Source organism: Muntiacus reevesi, chromosome 4 (assembly GCF_963930625.1).
Source record: "Muntiacus reevesi chromosome 4, mMunRee1.1, whole genome shotgun sequence".
NCBI lineage: Eukaryota > Metazoa > Chordata > Mammalia > Artiodactyla > Cervidae > Muntiacus > Muntiacus reevesi.
The window spans coordinates 2,979,547-2,998,788 of record NC_089252.1 but is presented as its reverse complement, the minus strand read 5'-3'; the positions used below and the strand labels follow the sequence as shown (position 1 = coordinate 2,998,788).

General features: G+C 51.8%; 1 protein-coding gene across 3 annotated transcripts in view; it reads right to left on the bottom strand.

The window, feature by feature from the left end:
- Positions 1-19,242, bottom strand: part of ZNF516 (zinc finger protein 516) — a 95,050-nt gene that overhangs the window by 40,606 nt on the left and 35,202 nt on the right. For all 3 annotated transcript variants that reach the window (XM_065932286.1, XM_065932285.1, XM_065932287.1), the window contains exon 2: positions 8,873-10,769. In XM_065932286.1, coding sequence (XP_065788358.1) covers positions 8,873-10,601 — 1,729 coding nt within the window. In that variant the 5' untranslated portion in view covers positions 10,602-10,769. The remainder of the gene's footprint in view (positions 1-8,872; positions 10,770-19,242) is intronic.

Genomic DNA, 19,242 nt, shown 5'->3' with positions numbered 1-19,242 from the left:
TCCATAAACAAAGCAGAAGAGGAGGAATCCTCTGAGTGGACATGACTACCCTGACTGCACACACAGGTCCAGGTAAAATTCCAGCAAAGAAAACCCTGACCTGCTAACTTTCAATCCAGAGAAGACTATCCCGAGCTTTTTCTTTTTTTTTTTTTTTTTCCGAGCTTTTTCAATTCTAGTAAAATACAGATCTGAAAGTACAGTCTGTTTTAACATGCAAAGTATGCAAACTGTGCATGCAAATACTGGATCATATCAGGAGCCTGCAAAGGTTTCACAAAAACCAGTCTTGGATTAGGGCCTGTGCACAGGAAATTAGGAAATTAAAAAAAAAAAAAACAACTAAAGTTATGGATGAAATTTTAAGAACTTGTGCCAGACACGTACACAACAAACATAAAACAAAACCTAAATACTTGACTAAAGAGAATCTCAGATATAAATGATTCATTGCCCATGACAAACACGCTGACCAAGGATGATACGAATCAAATAGCACCCTCGGTACAGAGCTGGCTGGGCCAGAGCGTGCCTCGGAAGGACGGTGCATCCTGAAAGAAGGGGCTGCCTGGGCTCCAGGTGGGTCTGCTTCTGAGATCACGGGCAATGAGCTCCGGACTCCCAGTGGGCTCGGCCACGGTAGAAGCAGAAGAGGGTTGCTCTTCTCAGCAGCAAAGACCCCGGGGCCAGGGGCAAAGGCACTGGGTCCTTGCAGCCTCTCAGCATCTGCACCCTGACGATTCCCCCAGAAAGACAGGTGTCGGTGGAGTGACATGTGTCAAGGACAGCTGGGACACCCCAGCTCACCAGGAGTGACCCCGTTTCCGCAGCCCAGGGTCATCCTCCTGCAGAGCTGCCCGGGACACCCTGCTGCCGACCAGCAACCAATGGTTCAGAAGCAAAATCAGTTCAATCCAACTCTTCCCACAGAAGGCCACATCTCAGGAGTCTGGAGTGACAGACCCAAACTCAGCTGTCTCTACTACACAGGGGTAATAGGCTTCCCCAATGGCTCAGTGGTAAACAATCCGCCGGCAATGCAGGAGATGCAGGAGACATCGGTTCAATCCCTGGGCTGGGAAGATCCCCTGAAGGAGGGCATGGCAACTCACTCCAGTATCCTTGCCTGGAGAGTCCCGTGGACAGAGGAGCCTGGTGGGCTACACTCTAGTCGGTTGCCAAGAGTTAGACATGATGAAAGTGACTGAGCATGTGCAAATGCATAGAGGGGTAACATCTGCAGAGAGGGGGCTTGCACCTCACATCGTCACAAGCTCCTGTCTGAACCGGAGGGGACCAGGCTCCTCTTCGTGACGTGTGGACCACAGCAGAGGAGCCAAAAATCAAGGCCAGCAGCACCCACACCGCACACGGGGGAAACCTACAGCCAGCAGGATGGCGGGAGGTGATGGAGTTTAGGAAATGCACAGACAGGAGAGACTGAAAAGGGGTCACATCAAACAAATCTCCATGGACACAGGGCATGCGTTTTTTATTGGCATCCAGGAACATCATGAATTTCTCCTCCAGAGAACACCCACTAGATGTTGCCCACAAGCAGCCTCCTGGAGACAGGATGGAGCCAGGACCCACCCTGACGAGGACGAGACAGGACTGAAGAGCTCAGCAGGGCTGCCTCCACTCCATCTCGGCCGCCTTTGGGGCCAGTGGCCGTGGAGACGGTGGATCTGGAGCCCCGGGCAGGCTCTGAACTTCAGCGCATTTTTCTAGGACTGTGTATCTAGGACCACAGGATTCTGCCCCTAAAGCGACAAGTCAAGACAGACATCCTCTCCCAGGATGGGAGACGGACCCTGTAGACGTCGGTTGTGGTTCTAACTCTGGCACCAACAAGAACGGAGTTGCCAGGACGCCAGGCGGAGCCAGGCACCGCAAGGAACATGGCAGGAACAACAACACGGGCGGAGTCCCAGCCCGTATGTGCAGCCCAAGAAGCCGGACCCCCAGCGGCTGAGGGATGAAGACACACCACTACTTCATGCAGAAGGAGAACCGCAACCTGGAGTCCTGAAGACGCTGGGCAAGCCACGAGGATCCCCCTGTGCCTTGGTTTCCTCTCTGTTAAAACAGGGGACAGACCACTATCCCCCAGTTCCCTCCAGCTGTAAATTCTATGATTCTGTCTTGTGTGAAGGGCTTCTCAGGTGGTGCTAGTGATAAAGAATCCACTTTTCAATGCAGGAGACATAAGAGATGCGGGTTTGATCCCTGGGTCAGGAAGATCCCCTGGAGAGGGAAATGGCAACCCACGCCAGTATTCTTGCTGGGAGAATCCCATGCACAGAAGAGCCTGGCGCGTTACGGTCCACAGGGTTGCAGAGAGCTGGACACGACTAAAGCCATCTAGCAGAGACAGCACATCTTGTGTGAAAGAGAGAAATGGAGACAGAGACAGACAACAAAGAAGCGTTTGGATCCTGCTAAGAAGCCACAGTGTTTGCACAACGTCCGCTTCACAGCCTGAGGATCATGCATCCCACGTGTGTGTCTCAGTGTCAAGAGAACAGCTCAGAGCCTCATCTCCAGAGTCTGACGTGTATCACAGCGTAATTCATTCATTCTGGAAGGTCAGGGGACGCGGCATGGTGATCAAGCAAATATGAGCACGCATGCCATGCACAGACGATCAGTGTTTGAGAATCAGAATACAATAAAACACACCTCCGAGGCTCTATTCCCATCGTAACTCACTCTTGCTGTGATAATTCTGAGGCCTACCAGGGGACTGCGGGGCCGGTGAATAATTACCAGCGTCTCCATGTGTGCGCTGACTGCGTTGCCCCTGGTTGCTAAGATGCTAACTAAACCACAGGGCATTCTGCGGTCGGCTGTCAAGTGCATCTGGATATTTTTCTTAAAGAACTTCAGTGAGTCTTTCTACTGAATAAGGATTTGATAGGAGGGTTTTCAACTCTCGCTTTACTCCCATCTAAGTAAATACCTTGGTGTTTCGTCCAGCAGGAAAGACGAAGGGGGGTGGTCGCCCTCACGTCTAGCTCAGAGGCATCCGTCTGCATTCTCGGCCCCTCCTCTGTGGTCTGGGATCAACCTGCTCTCCCTTCCTCCCTCTGCCATCCAGAGTCTTGTCCCATCGGGTCCCCACCCCGGGATTGTGCTCCGGCGCTCATGGGCACGGGGCAGGGAGCACCCCAGCCCTGGGGCCCGGCCCGGCGCCAGGATCATAGCCGGGGCACTTACGAATCAGCTGACCGACCTGCAGGTGCAGCTACCAGGTTCTCATCACCCAAGGTGCCGAGGCCGCCAGGGATGGGAAACTGGGCCCGGCATGCCAGAGGGAACCGTGTCCAAGGTTCCCAGCCTCCTGGTCTCACTCGGACCCATCCCGCGGGCTCCCATTTAACAGGGTCCCAGGACCACGCAGGACTGACACCGCCCAGGGTCCCAGGATCACTCCTGCCCCAGCCCCGGGCCCTGGGGAGCGGGAGTTCATCTCAGGCACACGACTGTTACCGGATGCACCTGCCACCCCACAGCTGGCGGTGGTGGTTTAGTCACTCAGTCGTGTCCGACTCTCATGACCCCGGGGACTGTAGCCTGCCAGGCTCCTCTGTCCATGGGATTCTCCAGGCAGGAACACTGGAGGGGGTTGCCTCTCACTTCTCCAGGAGATCTTCCCGACCCAAGGATTGAACCCGTGTCTCTGCATTGCAGGCAGATTCTTTACCCGCTGAGCCACATGAGCCAGTTACACACATCCTATTTCCCATCCTCCCACTGTATTTATGATCTCTCCTCCTTGCCCCCAGCCCCTTTCTTTGTGGTGTCATTTTTAGCTTCTTGAGTGGAGGAGGCACTGATGAAGCCTCGCGCTAGGAGAGAAGTCCTTCCCAGTCACTGAGCATCAGAGACGGGAACCGGGCAGGTCTGCAAGTGGGGCCCAGCTCCCTGGCTCAGAACACACGCCGGCGTGGATCGGACAGGACAATAGGGAGAATCCATGCCCAGAGTGCCTCCTGCTCTGTACAAAGTAAACGCTAAGTAACAACAATAGCCTCCCAGGCCAGCAGGCCCACCTGCCGGTAAATACCTCTCCCCAGCCCACCCCACACTCCACACTCGGACTGCTGTCCTCTAGAGTCCCCCTAAATCCCCACCATGGGAGGACACGTAGCAATGTTTCCTCTCTAAACTGCTCTAATGACTGCCCACACCCTATGGAAAAAAAAGAGACTAGCTGGTTAACCCTTCTGGAAGCTGGGTGACCGTGGCTTGGCCGGCCTCACCCACCCACACGCTACTGTGGACGAGCAGTCGGGCTCAGAGCACGTGCTCCCCTAACATTTTACAACCAAAACACTGTGGCCCTTCTTGCAGTTACAACAGGAAAAAGATGAGCGGTAATGTCTGAGAGTGTCCGACTGGAGGAAGCAAGCAGAGAAATATCAGAAAATGGAAGCTCTCTGAAATAAATAACTTCTTTCTTTAATGGTCTTTTCTTCCCTTGACTGTACTTTTTAATCCTGAAAACTCTCTCCTTAATTCTTCCAACTACATACAATACTGTGGCACTTGTTCACAGAACTTTCCATTCTATGAAAGTTGAGTCATATGATTTGTCAGTTAGAAACAGTCAAATATTTGCAATTTCACTATCTGCAATTTCAAAACTTGGGGTTTTACTATCAATTATGTTACAGCCATCATCCAAAGAGATAGAGAGAGGCTGGGCTCAGCAGATTATGGATTTGATGTGATGGAAGAAGTTAGAATAATAGAAAATAGTCAAAACCAAGGATATATTATCCAACACAGAGAAACAGTCATTACTTTGTCATAACTTTAAATACAATATACCTATAAAAATACTGAATCACTATGTCATACACTTGAAACTAATATAATATTCTAAAGCCATTATACTTCAACAACAAAAATACCTGGGGTAATCAATCACCTAAGTGTTAGCAGAAACGGGATGGAGATACACAGTGGGAGTGGGCTTTGCATCACAAGGCCAGGCTTCCCCCAAGGGCAGCACGTCTTCCAGTACAGGGACCCAACGAAGAGTCCTTCAAGACACATTTCAGAGGGCTTCCATCACTCCTAAGTCATCCCAGTATCCTCGTGATTTCAGTTATTTTTCCTAGCTGCACCACGAGGCATGTGGGATCTTAGTTCCCTGACCAGGGATGGAACCGGCGCCTCCACCAGTCTAAGTGCGGGGTCTTAACCACTGGACTGTCAAGGAAGTCGCCTATCCCACTGCTTTCTGAGCAGAATTCCTCTTTGGCCTGTTCGCCTGTCCACAGTGATGACTTGTGAGCACCCTAACTCTGTGGTTGAAAACATTAGTTTTTCTCATTTCAATTTTATGCCCTTTCAAGGCTCCTCTTCCCTAATTAAAAGGATTAATTTTTGTGAACTCCAGACGTGTACTTTCCATCGGTGCCAAGTCACTTTCTCAATGGAGACTTAAATCCAGCTCACTAACACATTTTAAATTATTGAGTTTTATTCACAACTTTGCTCTTAGACTATTTTAAGTCCTTAATGAGGGCTGCAGTGACTCAGTCTTATGTGGGAATATAGGTAATGTGACAATCAGTGCTTTCCAAAGCAGGAGGCAGCAACACTCAACAAAGAACGTTTCATGAAAAAAGAGAAGTTACTTTCAATTAATCTAATCATGTAAATTGTCTCCAGATTCAGAAGCAGTGTTTAAACCCACTCCTGGATGCCAAAAATCTTTGGAGGAAATTATGGCATGATGGGGATTTATTGGAAAGGTCACAAAAATCTGAATTCTGACATCAACTCTGCCACCACAGGTGAACTCACGTTCATGAGAACCAGTCTGATCTTTCTGTGACTCAATTCCTATGTGTTTCCTCTCATAAATTTAACCAGTCATCCCACCCAGGTTCTATGAGAATTTAAAGTCATTTCAGTGTTTAAAGATCTAAGTCATCTTTCAGTGACAAGAAAGGCAAGTATTTTCCAAAGTTGAGTGCATTTTTTTAAAAAGAAAGGTTCACTGCAGATCAAAATAGAGGATTCAAAGCACCCATTTGCTTTTCCAAAGTATTAATGGTTGTTTCCAAGTTCTCGCCAATCCCTGCCAAGGAAACTGCTTTGTGAGTCTTAAATCCATATAACACTCCTCTCTCCATAAGGGGCATCTGAGATCTAACGCGAGCTAAAGACACTTGCTCCTTGGAAGAAAAGCTAAGACAAAACTAGGCAGTGTATTAAAAAGCAGACACATAACTTTGTCAACAGAGGTCCATATAGTCAAAGCTACGGTTTTTCCAGTAGTCATGTAAAGATGTGAGAGTTCAACCATAAAGAAAGCTGAGCACCGAAGAACTGATGCTTTCAAACTATATTGCTGGAGAAGACACTTTAGAGTCCCTTAGACAACAAGGAGATCAAACCAGTCCATCCTAAAGTCCTGAATATTCATTGGAAGGAATGATGCTGAAGCTCAAACTCCAATACTTCGGCCACCTGATGTGAAGAACTGACTCACTGGCAAAAGCTATCTGATGCTGGGAAAGATTGAGGGCAGGAGTAGAAGGGGGTGACAGAGGATGAGATGGTGGGATGGCATCACTGACCCATGAAATAGTGAAGGACAGGGAAGCCCGGTGTGCTGCAGTCCATAGGGTCACAAAGAGTCAACAAGACTGAGCAACTGAACAACAAGAACATTCAAGGCCTGCTATGATATAAAATTGTATCTTTAGGAGGAAATATACTGTCCTTTGGGGTTACAAAAAAATGACCCGTGCAGACCTATGATGTTCAACATTTTACACCACTGTCATAACATAAAATTTTCTAGTCTCTCAACAAGCTATAATATTCTGTTGTCAACTTGCAAAATTCACTACTATATATAATCTTGCTATGGAATCATCAGAGGCACCAAATTTCTCAAAAAGTAGATTACATATAGAGAAAACACATATAATCTCATTAAGAAGTAAATGATAATCTCTAAAATTTAATGAACCTGAGGGGAAAAAACAGAGTAAATTTCAATTTACAGTGAATGTAATTTGATCTTTCACACATCTTGACTTTAAAGGCACTGCTGAATTTGCTTATTACTGGTCATCTCACATCTATCATAATAGAAGAGGTGAAGGACAGCTTTTCCAAATATTAAAAATATTTGTCTTCAAAATTATAAAAAATTATTACCAGCTTAGCATTTTATCCAAATGTGCTCCAAAAAGTAGACATAGTGTTACTGGTATGTGACCAGTAAAATCTATAGTTGACAACATTTTTAAAAAGGAAAAACAAAAATTAGTCCTCAAACAGGCCACCCCGGGTCACAATTGGGTTCCCCAGGTCATACATGACCAACTGCTGTTAGAATCCAGACGATCTCCCATAATGCACAGTACAATTTCAGAGAAAGGGATATTATCTTGCTTCCTCCCACGAGTGAATGACTAAGAAATGAAATGCAAAATATGAACTGATGCACAATGTGCTATTTTTCACTTATGGACATGTACATGTGTGCAGATTCAGTACAGACTGCCCTGCAGGATCAGAGAAACTTTTTACTACACTTCTACTGACTCTGCATATACTTGAGTGTACCAGATGCTCACACAATACATTGTCTAGACCTGTAATAATTAAACTCTGTTCAAGAGAACTAGCTTCATTTTCAGTACGGGAAAAATGACATACACTCGTGGGTTGTTTTAAAAGAGGTGCACAGGGGCGGTTTTCCTCACTACAGAATACAAAAGCCTAGCTGAAGCACTGGGATTTCCATCATCTCCAATCTTTCCCTAAAAGTAACAACCAGTCAAACCAATTTTCAGGGAAAAAAGAAAACATTCCTAGCCAAGGGGTGAAAGTTACAAGCTTGTAACTGAAACATCACCTCCATTTAAAGGAGTTACCCAAGACAAAAATTAATGAAGAAGATATCAAAATGTATAAAATTGACTAAAAAATAGGAACATGATGGGAATAAAGTTGGCCAAGCATCTTTAAATATTTACATAGCTGCAACTTGGAAAGTAATCTGGTTCCAATTAGCCATCTCTAAACCCACAGGGTTACTGGAATCCGAGGAGATTAATTATAACTGCACACAATATGAAAGTCCTCTTTCCCTCAGCTGTCTGGTGCAAGGAGAGAAACAGAGGAAAGCGTGTGTGTCCCAGCTGATGGTGAGCAGAGAAGGGTACACCTCTGAGGGGCTCCATCACCTGATCTTTGCTCAGAAGTGTCTGATGCTCCAGAGAGACCATGACCTCAACAGCCAGGGTTGATTCATGCGAACACTATAGGCAGACAGCAAACAGGAGCCTCAAGTGGAGCTGACAGGGGCCTGGGTCTGCACCCACCAGCCCAAGCTCCAAGTGTACACTGGGTACAGACTCTCTGAGTGCAGGGGCACCTGAGTCAGGACTACCTGAGCCTGGAATACCTGGGAAAAGGCAGCAAGCTCAGGGTTACCTGGGGGTAGGGCCACGGAAGGATGAGGCTACCTGAGCATCAAGGATGCTGGGCTACCTGCAGGCAGGGCTACCTGAGCCTCAACTGCCTGGGCAGTAATGATGCCTGCGCCACGTGGCAGCAGTCTATTGGACCTGGACTTCCCCAGCTCAGCGGTACCTAGGCACACGGCCATCCGTGTCCAAGACGACCTGAGTGAGCCTGGCTCACCTGAGCGTGAGAACCCAGGCGAAGGTTTCCCGGACCCAGTTACCCTGCTACCTGAGCCCAAACCACCTGGACGTGAGATACCGGGGCAAGGGCAACCCGGACGCAGGGCTACTGGGACCTGGGCCACCCGTGTCCACCCTTACCGCCCCTGGACCACCCACCCCTGGACCACCCGGGAGCATGCACTCACCTGCTGTGGGATGGGCCGGGACCTCCTCTCCGCTCTCATCGGCAGCCTCATCGGCGAGGCCCGAGCCCGGGGAGTCGGCGGCGGCACAGCCCGACCCAGGGCTGCTGGGCTGCGAGACCGAGTCGCCCTCGCTGAGGGAGCCGCAGCGGGCGCGCGGCGCGCGGTCGCCGGGGCCGTCACGCTCTCGGTCACGGCGCGCGCGGCGGTGCACCCGCGAGTGCAGCACCATCTGGTGGTACGTGCGGAAGATCTTGCCGCACTCGAAGCACTCGGACGACTTGCCGTGGCCGGCGGGGACGGCGGCGCGGCGGCTGGGGCGCGCGGCGGGCCGGGGGTCCGCGGGCCCAGGCGCGGGGTCCCCGGGTGCGCCCGCCCTCTTGCGCGGGGGGCCCTGCGCACCCGGGTCGGGCTCGCGCTTGCGCTTCTCCTGGCTCACCAGGATGAACTCGCGTCGCTCCTTGTCGAAGGCCACATCGCCGGCCAGCGCCTCGTCCCACGCCGCGTATTTGAGGTACTCGGCCGGCTCGGCCACCTTGCCCCGGGTGGCCAGCTGCCAGGCCTGGTAGCTGTTGACCGGGTCCAGCTCAGCCACGCGCCGCCCAGTCTGCCCGCTGGCGGGTGCGCCGGCCGCCGGGCGCAGGTTCAGGCACTGAAGGAAGAGCTGCTGGGAGTCGGCGGGGCCGGGCGCTGGGCCCTCCCCGACGGCGGCCCGCGGGCAGCCGGCCTCCACCCTGCGGTGGATGGCGTTGTGCGCGTTCAAGCTGTCCAGGTTCGTAAACAGGTTCCCACACTTGGTGCAGACTTCGTAGAGGCTCAGGCCGGCCACAATAACCTCTTCCTGCACCACGTCGTTGATGGTGGCCACGGGCTCCAGCTCGCTCCGGGGCCTGTTTTTGCTCCCCGCCTTCGGGCCATGCGCCTTCATGTGGTTTTTCAGGAACCACGGCTCCTTGAATCTCCGGCCGCAGATGTGGCAGCCGTGGTCGAAGGAGCCCCTGTGCTTCTTCATGTGCGCCTTCAGGAACCAGGTCTGGCTGAAGGCCTGGCCGCACACCTCGCAGGGGAACTCGCCTGGCGGCAGCTCCGGCTTGCCGTTCTCGGCGAAGGCGTCCCCGCGCGGCCTCTGCGCCGCAATGTGGTCCTTCTGGACATGACTGAGCAGGGCCTCCTCGCGCAGGGTGGCGTAGCTGCACAGGCGGCACGTGAAGGGCTTGTGCGCCTGCTGCATGTGCTGTGCCAGGTCCTTCTTGCGCTCGAACCTGCTCTTGCAGAAGGCGCACTGCCCCGCCGCCGCGCCCTCCGCCTCCTTCCGCGTGCTGCGCAGCAGGATCTTGCCGGTGTCCGCCTGCGTGGCGCCGTTCAGGATGCGGTTGCACGCTGAGGTGCTCTTGGTAGGGCTGGTGCAGCCGCCGAGCCCCTCGGACACGCACGTCTCGGCTGCCTCGGGCTCGCGGCCCTGGGTCAGCGTACCCGCGCGGTGCCCACGGATGTGGATCTTGAGGTTGCCCTTCTGCGCGGCGCGGTGGTCGCAGTAGGGGCACTTGTAGGGCTTCTCGCCCGTGTGCTTGCGCATGTGCTGGGACAGCGAGCTCTGGAAGGGAAAGGTCTTGCCGCAGATACAGCAGCTGTGGCTCAGCGCCCTGTCCCCATCCACCTCCGGGCTCCGGCTGGCTCTGGGCGGGCTGCGGCCCCCTCTCAGCTCCGCCTCGGCCTCCCGGGAGCGCTCCATCTCGATGGCCACGGCGGGCACAGCTCCTGGTCACGCAGGCCTGCCGGAGGGCGCCTTATCTCTCCATGTTCAGGCGAGAAGATTCTTCCCGCTGCCCCGCTGCAGAGGTGCGCCTGCCCCGCGGGCGGGCGTGTCCTACCTAGAGAGCATGGCGCCGGCGGTGAGCACCTGGAACAGAAAAGACACAAAGGCCTTAGGAACCAGGCTTCCTGCGCGAACAGCGTCCCCATAACACCCAAGGATATATAACGTCTACACGCTGCTCGTTCAGAATCCCAATCCCGGCCTGTTTAAAGAAAAGAGTGAAGTGAAAGTGAAGTCGTTCCGTCCTGTCCGACTCTTTGCGACCCTGTGGACTATAGCCTACCAGGCTCCTCCATCCATGGGATTTTCCAGGCAAAAGTACTGGAGTGGGTTGTCATTTCCTTCTCTGGTTAAAGAAAAGAAGCATCCAGCAAAGTTTAAACCGATCAACGAGCAACTGCTTTCCTTTAAAAGATCAATCACTAAACAATTAATGACTGGTACTAATCATGTGCTAAATCATTAAAATAAATCATTGTGGTTGACTGAGTGCTAAAGTCATTTATCCTCATAGATATCGATCCATGTGCGCGTGCGTGGGTGCTAAGTCGCTTCAGTAGTGTCAGACTCTTTGCGACCCCCCTGGACTGTAGCCCACCAGGCTCCTCTGTCCATGGCACTCTCCAGACAAGAATACTGCAGTGGGTTGCCATGCCGTCCTCCAGGGGATCTTCCCTACCCAAGGATGGAGCCCCCCTCTCTTACATTTCCTGCATTGGCAGGCAAGTTCTTTACCACTAGCACCACCTGGAAAGCCCCAAGTTGGTCCATAAAGGATGTTAAATATCAGAACCTCCAATTCATGGGAATTAAACAGTTGAAACCTAGTCACGAAGACGAGACTCATGTAACAAGAAAAACTCAACTGATTAGGGATCATAAAAGGCAACCTATGAATGCACCTGGAAATTAAATGAAAATTTCAAGGGGGGAGAATTGTTCAAATCTCCAAACGGTCCTTCTGTAGCCAGTGCTCCTTCCCTCTCTGCTCCTCCCTGCAGTTTGGGGCCACAGAAAGTGAAATGCTCAGAGAGCCAAGAGGCTGCTCTGGGGGTCTGCACAGAGACCCCCATCCCTGCGGTCCAGGTGTGGGCAGAGCTGACGCCAGAGCACTGTCTCCTGTTTCCAGGGCGTGAATTTCAGGAGATGTCCTTCCCATCTGGGCATGCCCTCACCTGTCAGGTGCTGAGAATCAGGAAAGGACATGAGGAAGCCCCCTGCAAAGCACACCCTCCGAGGACCACTGAGACCCTCGAGCACAGGCTGAGCGAACGGTCACAGACAGTGAGACACCTGCTCAATGGGTCCTCCCTTCTACTCCTAGGAACCTCCCGGCTGGCCACAAAGCAAAAAGGACCAACTCTAAGCGCAGCCCCATCCACTCCAGCAGAGGCAGGAGAGCCAGCTCAGGTGGTCCCAGCCAGCATCCAGGCTCACCTGGATCCAAAAGATGCGGCTGGACTGTCCCCTCCTTTCCATGGGGGGGTGGGGAGGCAATGCTGCCACCTTTGCTGCCAGAGAAATCCACATTTTGTTTTGTTTCCTTATTACAGACTTGATGTTTAGTTTCTGATACCGCAACACCCCCGACCCCCCAGCCACAGACTAGATGCTTCCACTCTAGAAACCCAATGCTAGAGAATATACTTTTTATTTCTTATCTGGGCTTCCTGAAAAACTAGCTTAAAAGCTTCATGTGGAAGGCAGCAGGGTCCTGCAATTTACAGGAAAATTCTTAAGCAGGGCGTTCATGGTGCCCGTGAACCAGCACAACAAGCTCTTCTTTCTCTTTTGTTTTCCACTTCTCTGCCCGCCCCCATCATTCAACACTAAGCCCTGCTGTCGATCCCTCTGAGAATGAGCCGGGATGTCTTTTTAAAGAACTTAAAAATATTTGGAGGGGGAAAATGGAAAAATGGAAAAACACCATAAGGGTAATGACCACTTAAGCTCAGAACACCATTATCATTACGGAAATCATAACGTTAACAAAACTGGTTCCACCACTAAGTGACCCCCTTCCTGAAGCCCATGGTTGACTCACAAAGTTTCTTGCAAACGTTTAAAGAAAGAGTCAAAATGGATTTTCCCACAACTGGCTTTCCTTAGTCTGTGGCCCAATCAGCAATCTTCATGATCGTTCTTTTCAGCTGCAAGCAAAAATCGCTGCTTAAGATGGTCATCACTTCTTTTCCCCAAAAGAAAAGAATGGTGTCCTCAGAACTTCCAAGGTAAAAATGCACATGGGCGGCAGCCCCAGTTAGAAGATTTGGGAGGATCTTCTTAGCCGCATATACCATAGCACTGGGCTTCCCAGGCGGAACTAGTGGTAAAGAATCTACTTGCCAATGCAGGAGATGTAAGAGACTCAGGTTTGATCCCTGGGTCGGGAAGTTCCCCTGGAGGAGGAAATGGCACCCCACCCCAGTATTCTTCCCTGGAGAATCCCGGACAGAGGAGCCTGGCAGGCTGTAGTCTGCTACTGCTGCTGCAAGTCACTTCAGTTGTGTTCGACTCTGCAACCCCATAGATGGCAGCCCACCAGGCTCCCCCGTCCCTGGGATTCTCCAGGCAAGAACACTGGAGTGGGTTGCCATTTCCTTCTCCAATCCATGAAAGTGAAAAGTGAAAGTGAAGTCGCTCATTCATGTCCCCCATGGACTACAGCCTACCAGGCTCCTCCATCCATGGGATTTCCCAGGCAAGAGTACTGGAGTGGGTTGCCATTGCCTTCTCCGAGGCCGTAGTCTATGGGATCACAAAGAGTCAGACACCACTGAGCAACTGAACCATCCCCAGCCTCCATGAGCCTGAGGGTCTCAGATGGTTTCTCAACCCTGGTTGGGGTCTCTGGTGGTGAGCGGTTCTCCTCCAACACCACCCTGTGAGAAAAGGTTTCAGCAAATACATCCCAGTACTAAACAGCCACAACTGCACTCTCCCAGGCAAACACATGCCATGTGCGACTTGGTGCTTCAACTTTTCCTAAAACACATTAACCTGAAGATAACTAGCCTTACAAAGTGTGTCAATAAATGTGAGCTTTTTATTCAGACCTTCCGTACTTCCAACAACACAAACGTTAGGAAGGTAAGCAGGGAGAGAAAATGCATGTTACGTGTGTTTTAGCTGACACACGACCCGTGTACATACACACAAGAAGCACAGCCCCATCGGAGTCACATTTTGCCCATAACGAACCACTTTTGTTGTTGTATTACAAAGTTTTTCCAAGGCTATAATTGGGAACTTGCCAGGCAAGCCTGTAATTTAATTGTTTAGGCATGAAAATGGCTTGCTGATTAGGGTTTTAAAATAGATTTCCAGTGCATCATTCCATGTATGTGTGTGTGTCTGTGTGTGTTTCTCAAAGGAATGTAACAAACAGTTTGAAGCTACTTTTTAAAAATGCCTTGTGTAATTTTGGAAATAAGTTTCTTTTTGAAAAGGTTAGGCAAGTTTACAATTATATAAGTATTTGTATTTATATACACCTATATTATTTTATGGCTTTCCCAAGTGGCTCAGTGGTAAACAATCCATCTGCCATGAAGGAGACTCAGGTTCAATCTCTGGATCAGGAAGATCCCCTAGAGGAGGAACTGGCAACCCAATTCAGTATTCTTATGGAGAAATCCCATGGACAGAGGGGCTGGCGGGCTACAGTTCACGGGGTCGTTAAAGAGTTGGACACGATTTAGCAACAAAACAACAATAACAATATTATTTGGTAACTACAATAATAAAAAGTAAAATATTTATTAAAGAAAACATAAATCTGTATTCATAACATAAAAATGCATTATCACGGGGATGGGGGAGGGGTTTAAGAGAGGGCAAAATATCAACATCTTGGAAATAAAACACGCCGCTAAACTTTAAGAAACGATCCTGTGAAGGACAAACAACAAAGAAGCAGGTCGGAATGAATGTGTGTGAGGCACCGCCATGCCTTAGAGCGACTCTCTTCTCACACCTACACAGCACAAGTGAAACACGTCGACTTTCTCAAGACTGCAGACACTGGAGCTGGGATTTAATCTGTGGGTAAATGTTTCAGCGAATAAATCACTCCTGTAAGTGAGGACCCTGGGAACTGAGTCTTGGACCAGACACCACGCGGAGCAGTAACTTCCTGCAAGGCCCCCGGTGACCCTGAGAACGGGCTCCAAGACCCAGTGAGCCCCCCACTCCCCTGCCGACAGTAAGGCCTTTCTGAACAAGTCCTGCGGGCAGGGACCCCGGACACACACCAGGAGGAAATGCCCTGTGACCGAGCTGTCAGACCTGTGGGAACCAACACGTGACCACGGTCCGTCGGCGTCCCACACGGCGTCCAGGGACCGCTCCCCCGGTGGAAGCCCCCACAGTGCGGTCGGCGGGCGACTTAGTGAGAATTTCATCACAGTCCCTGACGGCTGATTGGGCGCCAGGCCACGCTGGGGACCTATGCGCGTGGGTAACCAAGCAACAGGTTTGCCTTTGCAGGACCCAGATGTCGGGAAGGAACACGGAACCACGCGGCAGCCACAGGGCAGGGCAGGCAGCAACGACCTGCCCAGGAAGCCGGGGCAGCCTGGGAGCAGGGGGCTGTGGGCTCAACGGGCCTTCAGAACGAGCCCTGAGCCTCTCACCCACAGCCAGGAGTGACCCTGACATCCTGCGAGCCGGACCGCCGTTTCACACCTGAACCCACATGCCTCCCTTCCTCTCACACCCACGTGGGCCTCCCGGCTGGGGCCTCTCTCAGACTTCAGCTCATCACAGGCTTTCACACCAGGAGCGTGAGGCCCAGACACCCCCCCAGTGGGCTCCTACGGGCCTGAAGCCCCGCCGCTGGGGTCCCTGGGCTCTCAGCTGGTGACTGTGCCTGCCACACACCCGCGGCACGCCTGCTCACTCCCACCTCGGGGCCCTCAGGCGTGCGGGTCCCACGCACCGCCCACCTTCTCAGGTGTGGTACTCTCCGCACCGTCCTGACCCCTGTAACCAGGTGAGGTCCATGTTGCTTCTCCGTCGCCAGCCCTGTACCAATTTCAGCACCTGTCTGGACATGGCTTTATAACAGCTTCTTTAACGGGTCACTCTTGGGTTAGGCATCCTACAGTGAGAAGGCCAGTTCGCTAAGTACCACCAAATCCTGATGCCAGAGCGGAGACAAGCAGGCAGTGGGCATCACAGCACCATGACAGGTGATCTAGACCATGAGCTCTGAAGTTGGGCTACCCAAGATCCAAACCCAGTTCTGCCACTCCCTGGGATCAGCCGTGTGACCGGGAGCAAGTGTCTCAGCCTCTCAGGTCCCTGGCCCATTTCTACATTTTTTAAAAGTGTAAATGATAGTGATGTGAACTGTATTATTTTTGTGAGGATAAATGCAGGAAAGGTGCAATGTTTAGCACATAATACATGGTCAACATATAGTAGGTGTTGTTATTAATAATCATTAAATAAATGAATGAAATGGCAGTGCAGCACCCAAAGATACCGAGTCCCTGACAGTGACACTATTTGGTTTAATCAGTTCAAAAGAAGGAAATGACAGTTTAGGAAGCTAGGTTGGAAACGGCTAAACAGTAACCCCTGTGTATTCACTGGACCCTGGCCGGTTCACTGCAGAGGTTATTAAATACAATTACACAGTGTTCCCCCAACAGCTATAATCGTCCACAGCGCACAGGTTCCAACCTGCTCTAGCTCCATCCAGGCCCCTTACAAAGTACGGGATATTAAGACTGTATTTGAGAATTACTGTTCTGTTAGGTCAGTAATACAGGAGAACAGTTTTAGCTTTGGGGGGGGGTATATAATCAAATATTTGGAGGTGGATTACAAAAGAGAGGAGCAGGCAAATATGTCAAACCGTTGACAACTGCTTGGGCTGGATGGTGGGTGTATAGATGCTCTTCAATTACTCTGTCCATTATTATGGCGTTTAGGATAGTTTTCACAAAAGAAGTTAAAATAACTCCCACTTGCAACTCTGGTTAAGTAACACAATGGGAAACAGAGCTGCTCTGGGGCAGCTGGGTGGGGTGGGTGGGGCGGGTGGGCACTCCCCCTCACCTGTCTCTCTGCTCCTTTTCCAGGCCCCCAGGAAGCCCAGGAATCTTTAAAGAATGCACTTTGGGGAAATTACCTTTTGTTAAATTCTAGTATTCAAAACTCAAAGGAAAAAAAATCATCTGAATAATATGAAACTGTCCAAGTGAAGGCAGCATTTTACTTTAGGAGGCTACTTGCCGATGTTTCAGAGTCCTGCCCCAGAGATGCTCAAAGGATGCCCCCAAACTTCTGTGGTGTGCAGTCTCTGTGCCAACAGGGCAAAGTCAGGCACGAGGGCATGGGCGCTCAGGAAGAGCCTCCCATCACGTCCCAGGGCAAAAATCTGGCAAGGCTGCTGAGGTTTCTCTTCCCTAGCAGTCATCTTCTGACGGGTTCAGTGCTTCTGTCGGGGGAGAAGGCAGAATGTCCTGTATTCTCACACAATAAGCTTAGCCCTGACTCAACAGGAAATCTCGCCATTTTCTGCTCTGTGAAGTTAACTAACACAAAGTTTTGTATTCCTTTCTCCCCAAACCATCAAAGTCTGTTCTATTGAAGTCACATCCTGAGAAAGGAATCAGAGACCCATGCAACGGGGAACTCTGCTCGATGTTATATGCCAGCCTGGGTGGGAACGGGGCTGGGGGGAGAAGGTGTGTGTGCGTACTTAGGCGCTCAGTTGTGTCCGACCCTTGCAACCCCATAGACTGTAGTCCGCCAGGCTTCTCTGTTCATGGGCTTCTCCAAGCAAGAATACTGGAGTGGGTTGTCATTTCCTTCTCCAGGGGATCTTCCCAACCCAGGAATCAAACCCAGGTCTCCTGCATTGCAGGTAAACTCTTTACCAATTGAGCTACATGTATATGTATGGACGAGTCCCTTCGGTGTTCACTTGAAACTACCACACGTTGTTAATTGGCTACACATGCATGCATGCTAAATCTCTTCAGTTGTGTTTGACTCTCTGCAGCTTTATGGACGGTAGCCCACCAGGTTCCTATGACCATGTGGTTTCTCCAGGCAAGAATACTGGAGTGGGTTGCCATGCCCTACTCCAGGAGATCTTCCCAACCCAGGGATCGAACTCAAGTCTTTTAAGTTTCCTACACTGGCAAGCAAGTTATTTACCACTAGCACCACCTTGGAAGCCTCTAATAGGCTATACTCCCATGCAAAATAAAAAGTTTCAAGTTTGGGGGTGGGGGTGGGGAAAGGATGCGCGTTTCTTTAAAGGGACCCAAACCTGCCTCCGGACCTGGGGCTGCAGGAAGACGGGCACTTCCTGCCCTGGGTCTGGGCTGCGCTCTGGACAGAGGCAAAGCTGCGGCTCCAGCCGTCTGCGAACCAAGCCTCTTCAGTCCGAGTCAACCACGTTGTGACTCTAAGAACCAGCTCAGCAGCGGACGCCCCGTGGTCTCCCTTCCTTCCTCTCCGTGGGTGACCCTGGGGGTGGGGGGCTTCCGGGAGGCGGAAGGGCCGGGCTGGGCTCACAGTCGGGGGGGCCCCTGGCGGGGGGCGGGGGGGGGGCAAGTGGAAACTGAGGCGTCGGTGCTGTGGGGAAGATGCCCTCACGAAGGAGACAGCTCGGGGCAGAGAGGCAGGCCGCTCAGGATGCTGACAGGGTATTCTGGCTGCGGAAGGCAGGTCCCACAACCCCAAAAGCCGCCTCCGGGCGACAGTGAGGCGCCCTCTCCCGGGGCTGGGCCCGTGGGTGTCAGGGCGCCCACCTGTCCTCCAGCGGACAATGCGAGGGCCTTCCCAGCGAGCCTGGGGCACTAGAGCCGGGACTGAACATGCACCACGGACACCCCGCACAGGCTCATCTTCCGCGGAGACAGAAGGCCCCTTCTCCGAGCGACCGCGGAGGGCTCCGTCACCACGACGAGGCGTCCTCTCCCCACGCGCCGGTCTGCGCCCGATGAACAATCCCGGCTTATCGCGCCAGCCCGGGTCGGAGCCGCCCCGTGAAGCGGCGCATTCACTGCCCGGCGCCAGGGCCTCGGCCGCCTGGCCCAGGCCGGTCAATGATCCATTATGAGCGAGCTCCACTCGCACAAGGCGAAGGAAGGCGGCGACCCCGAGAATCGGGGCATTCACCGGGAAGCCCGCTGGCCTCCCCCAGCGGAGGGGGACACCGACGTCCCAGCGCCCGGGGACGCTCCCCCGCACCGGCAGCCAGAGAACAGCGTGCTCGGACCTCTCTGCCAAAAGCACTCGTTTTAAAGGTAAACCTGAAAAACGCTCTGTTCGGGACACAAGGTGACCTGACCGGGCCACAGACACGATTGTGATAAAAGTCCATCTTCCTAAACAAAGCTTTCCTTTAAATTATTTGGCAGCCCCAGATAAACCAACGTGAGTGCCAATGCGAATCCCCACATGTAACTATCTATGATAAGGGTTTATTTACTAAACTCTGCGGTCACTTAAAAACAAGACTCGCTTCTATTCTGGTACCTCAGGCCACAGCTTCGGAATCGTCCACCCATTCAAGCAAAAATGCAGGGAAGAC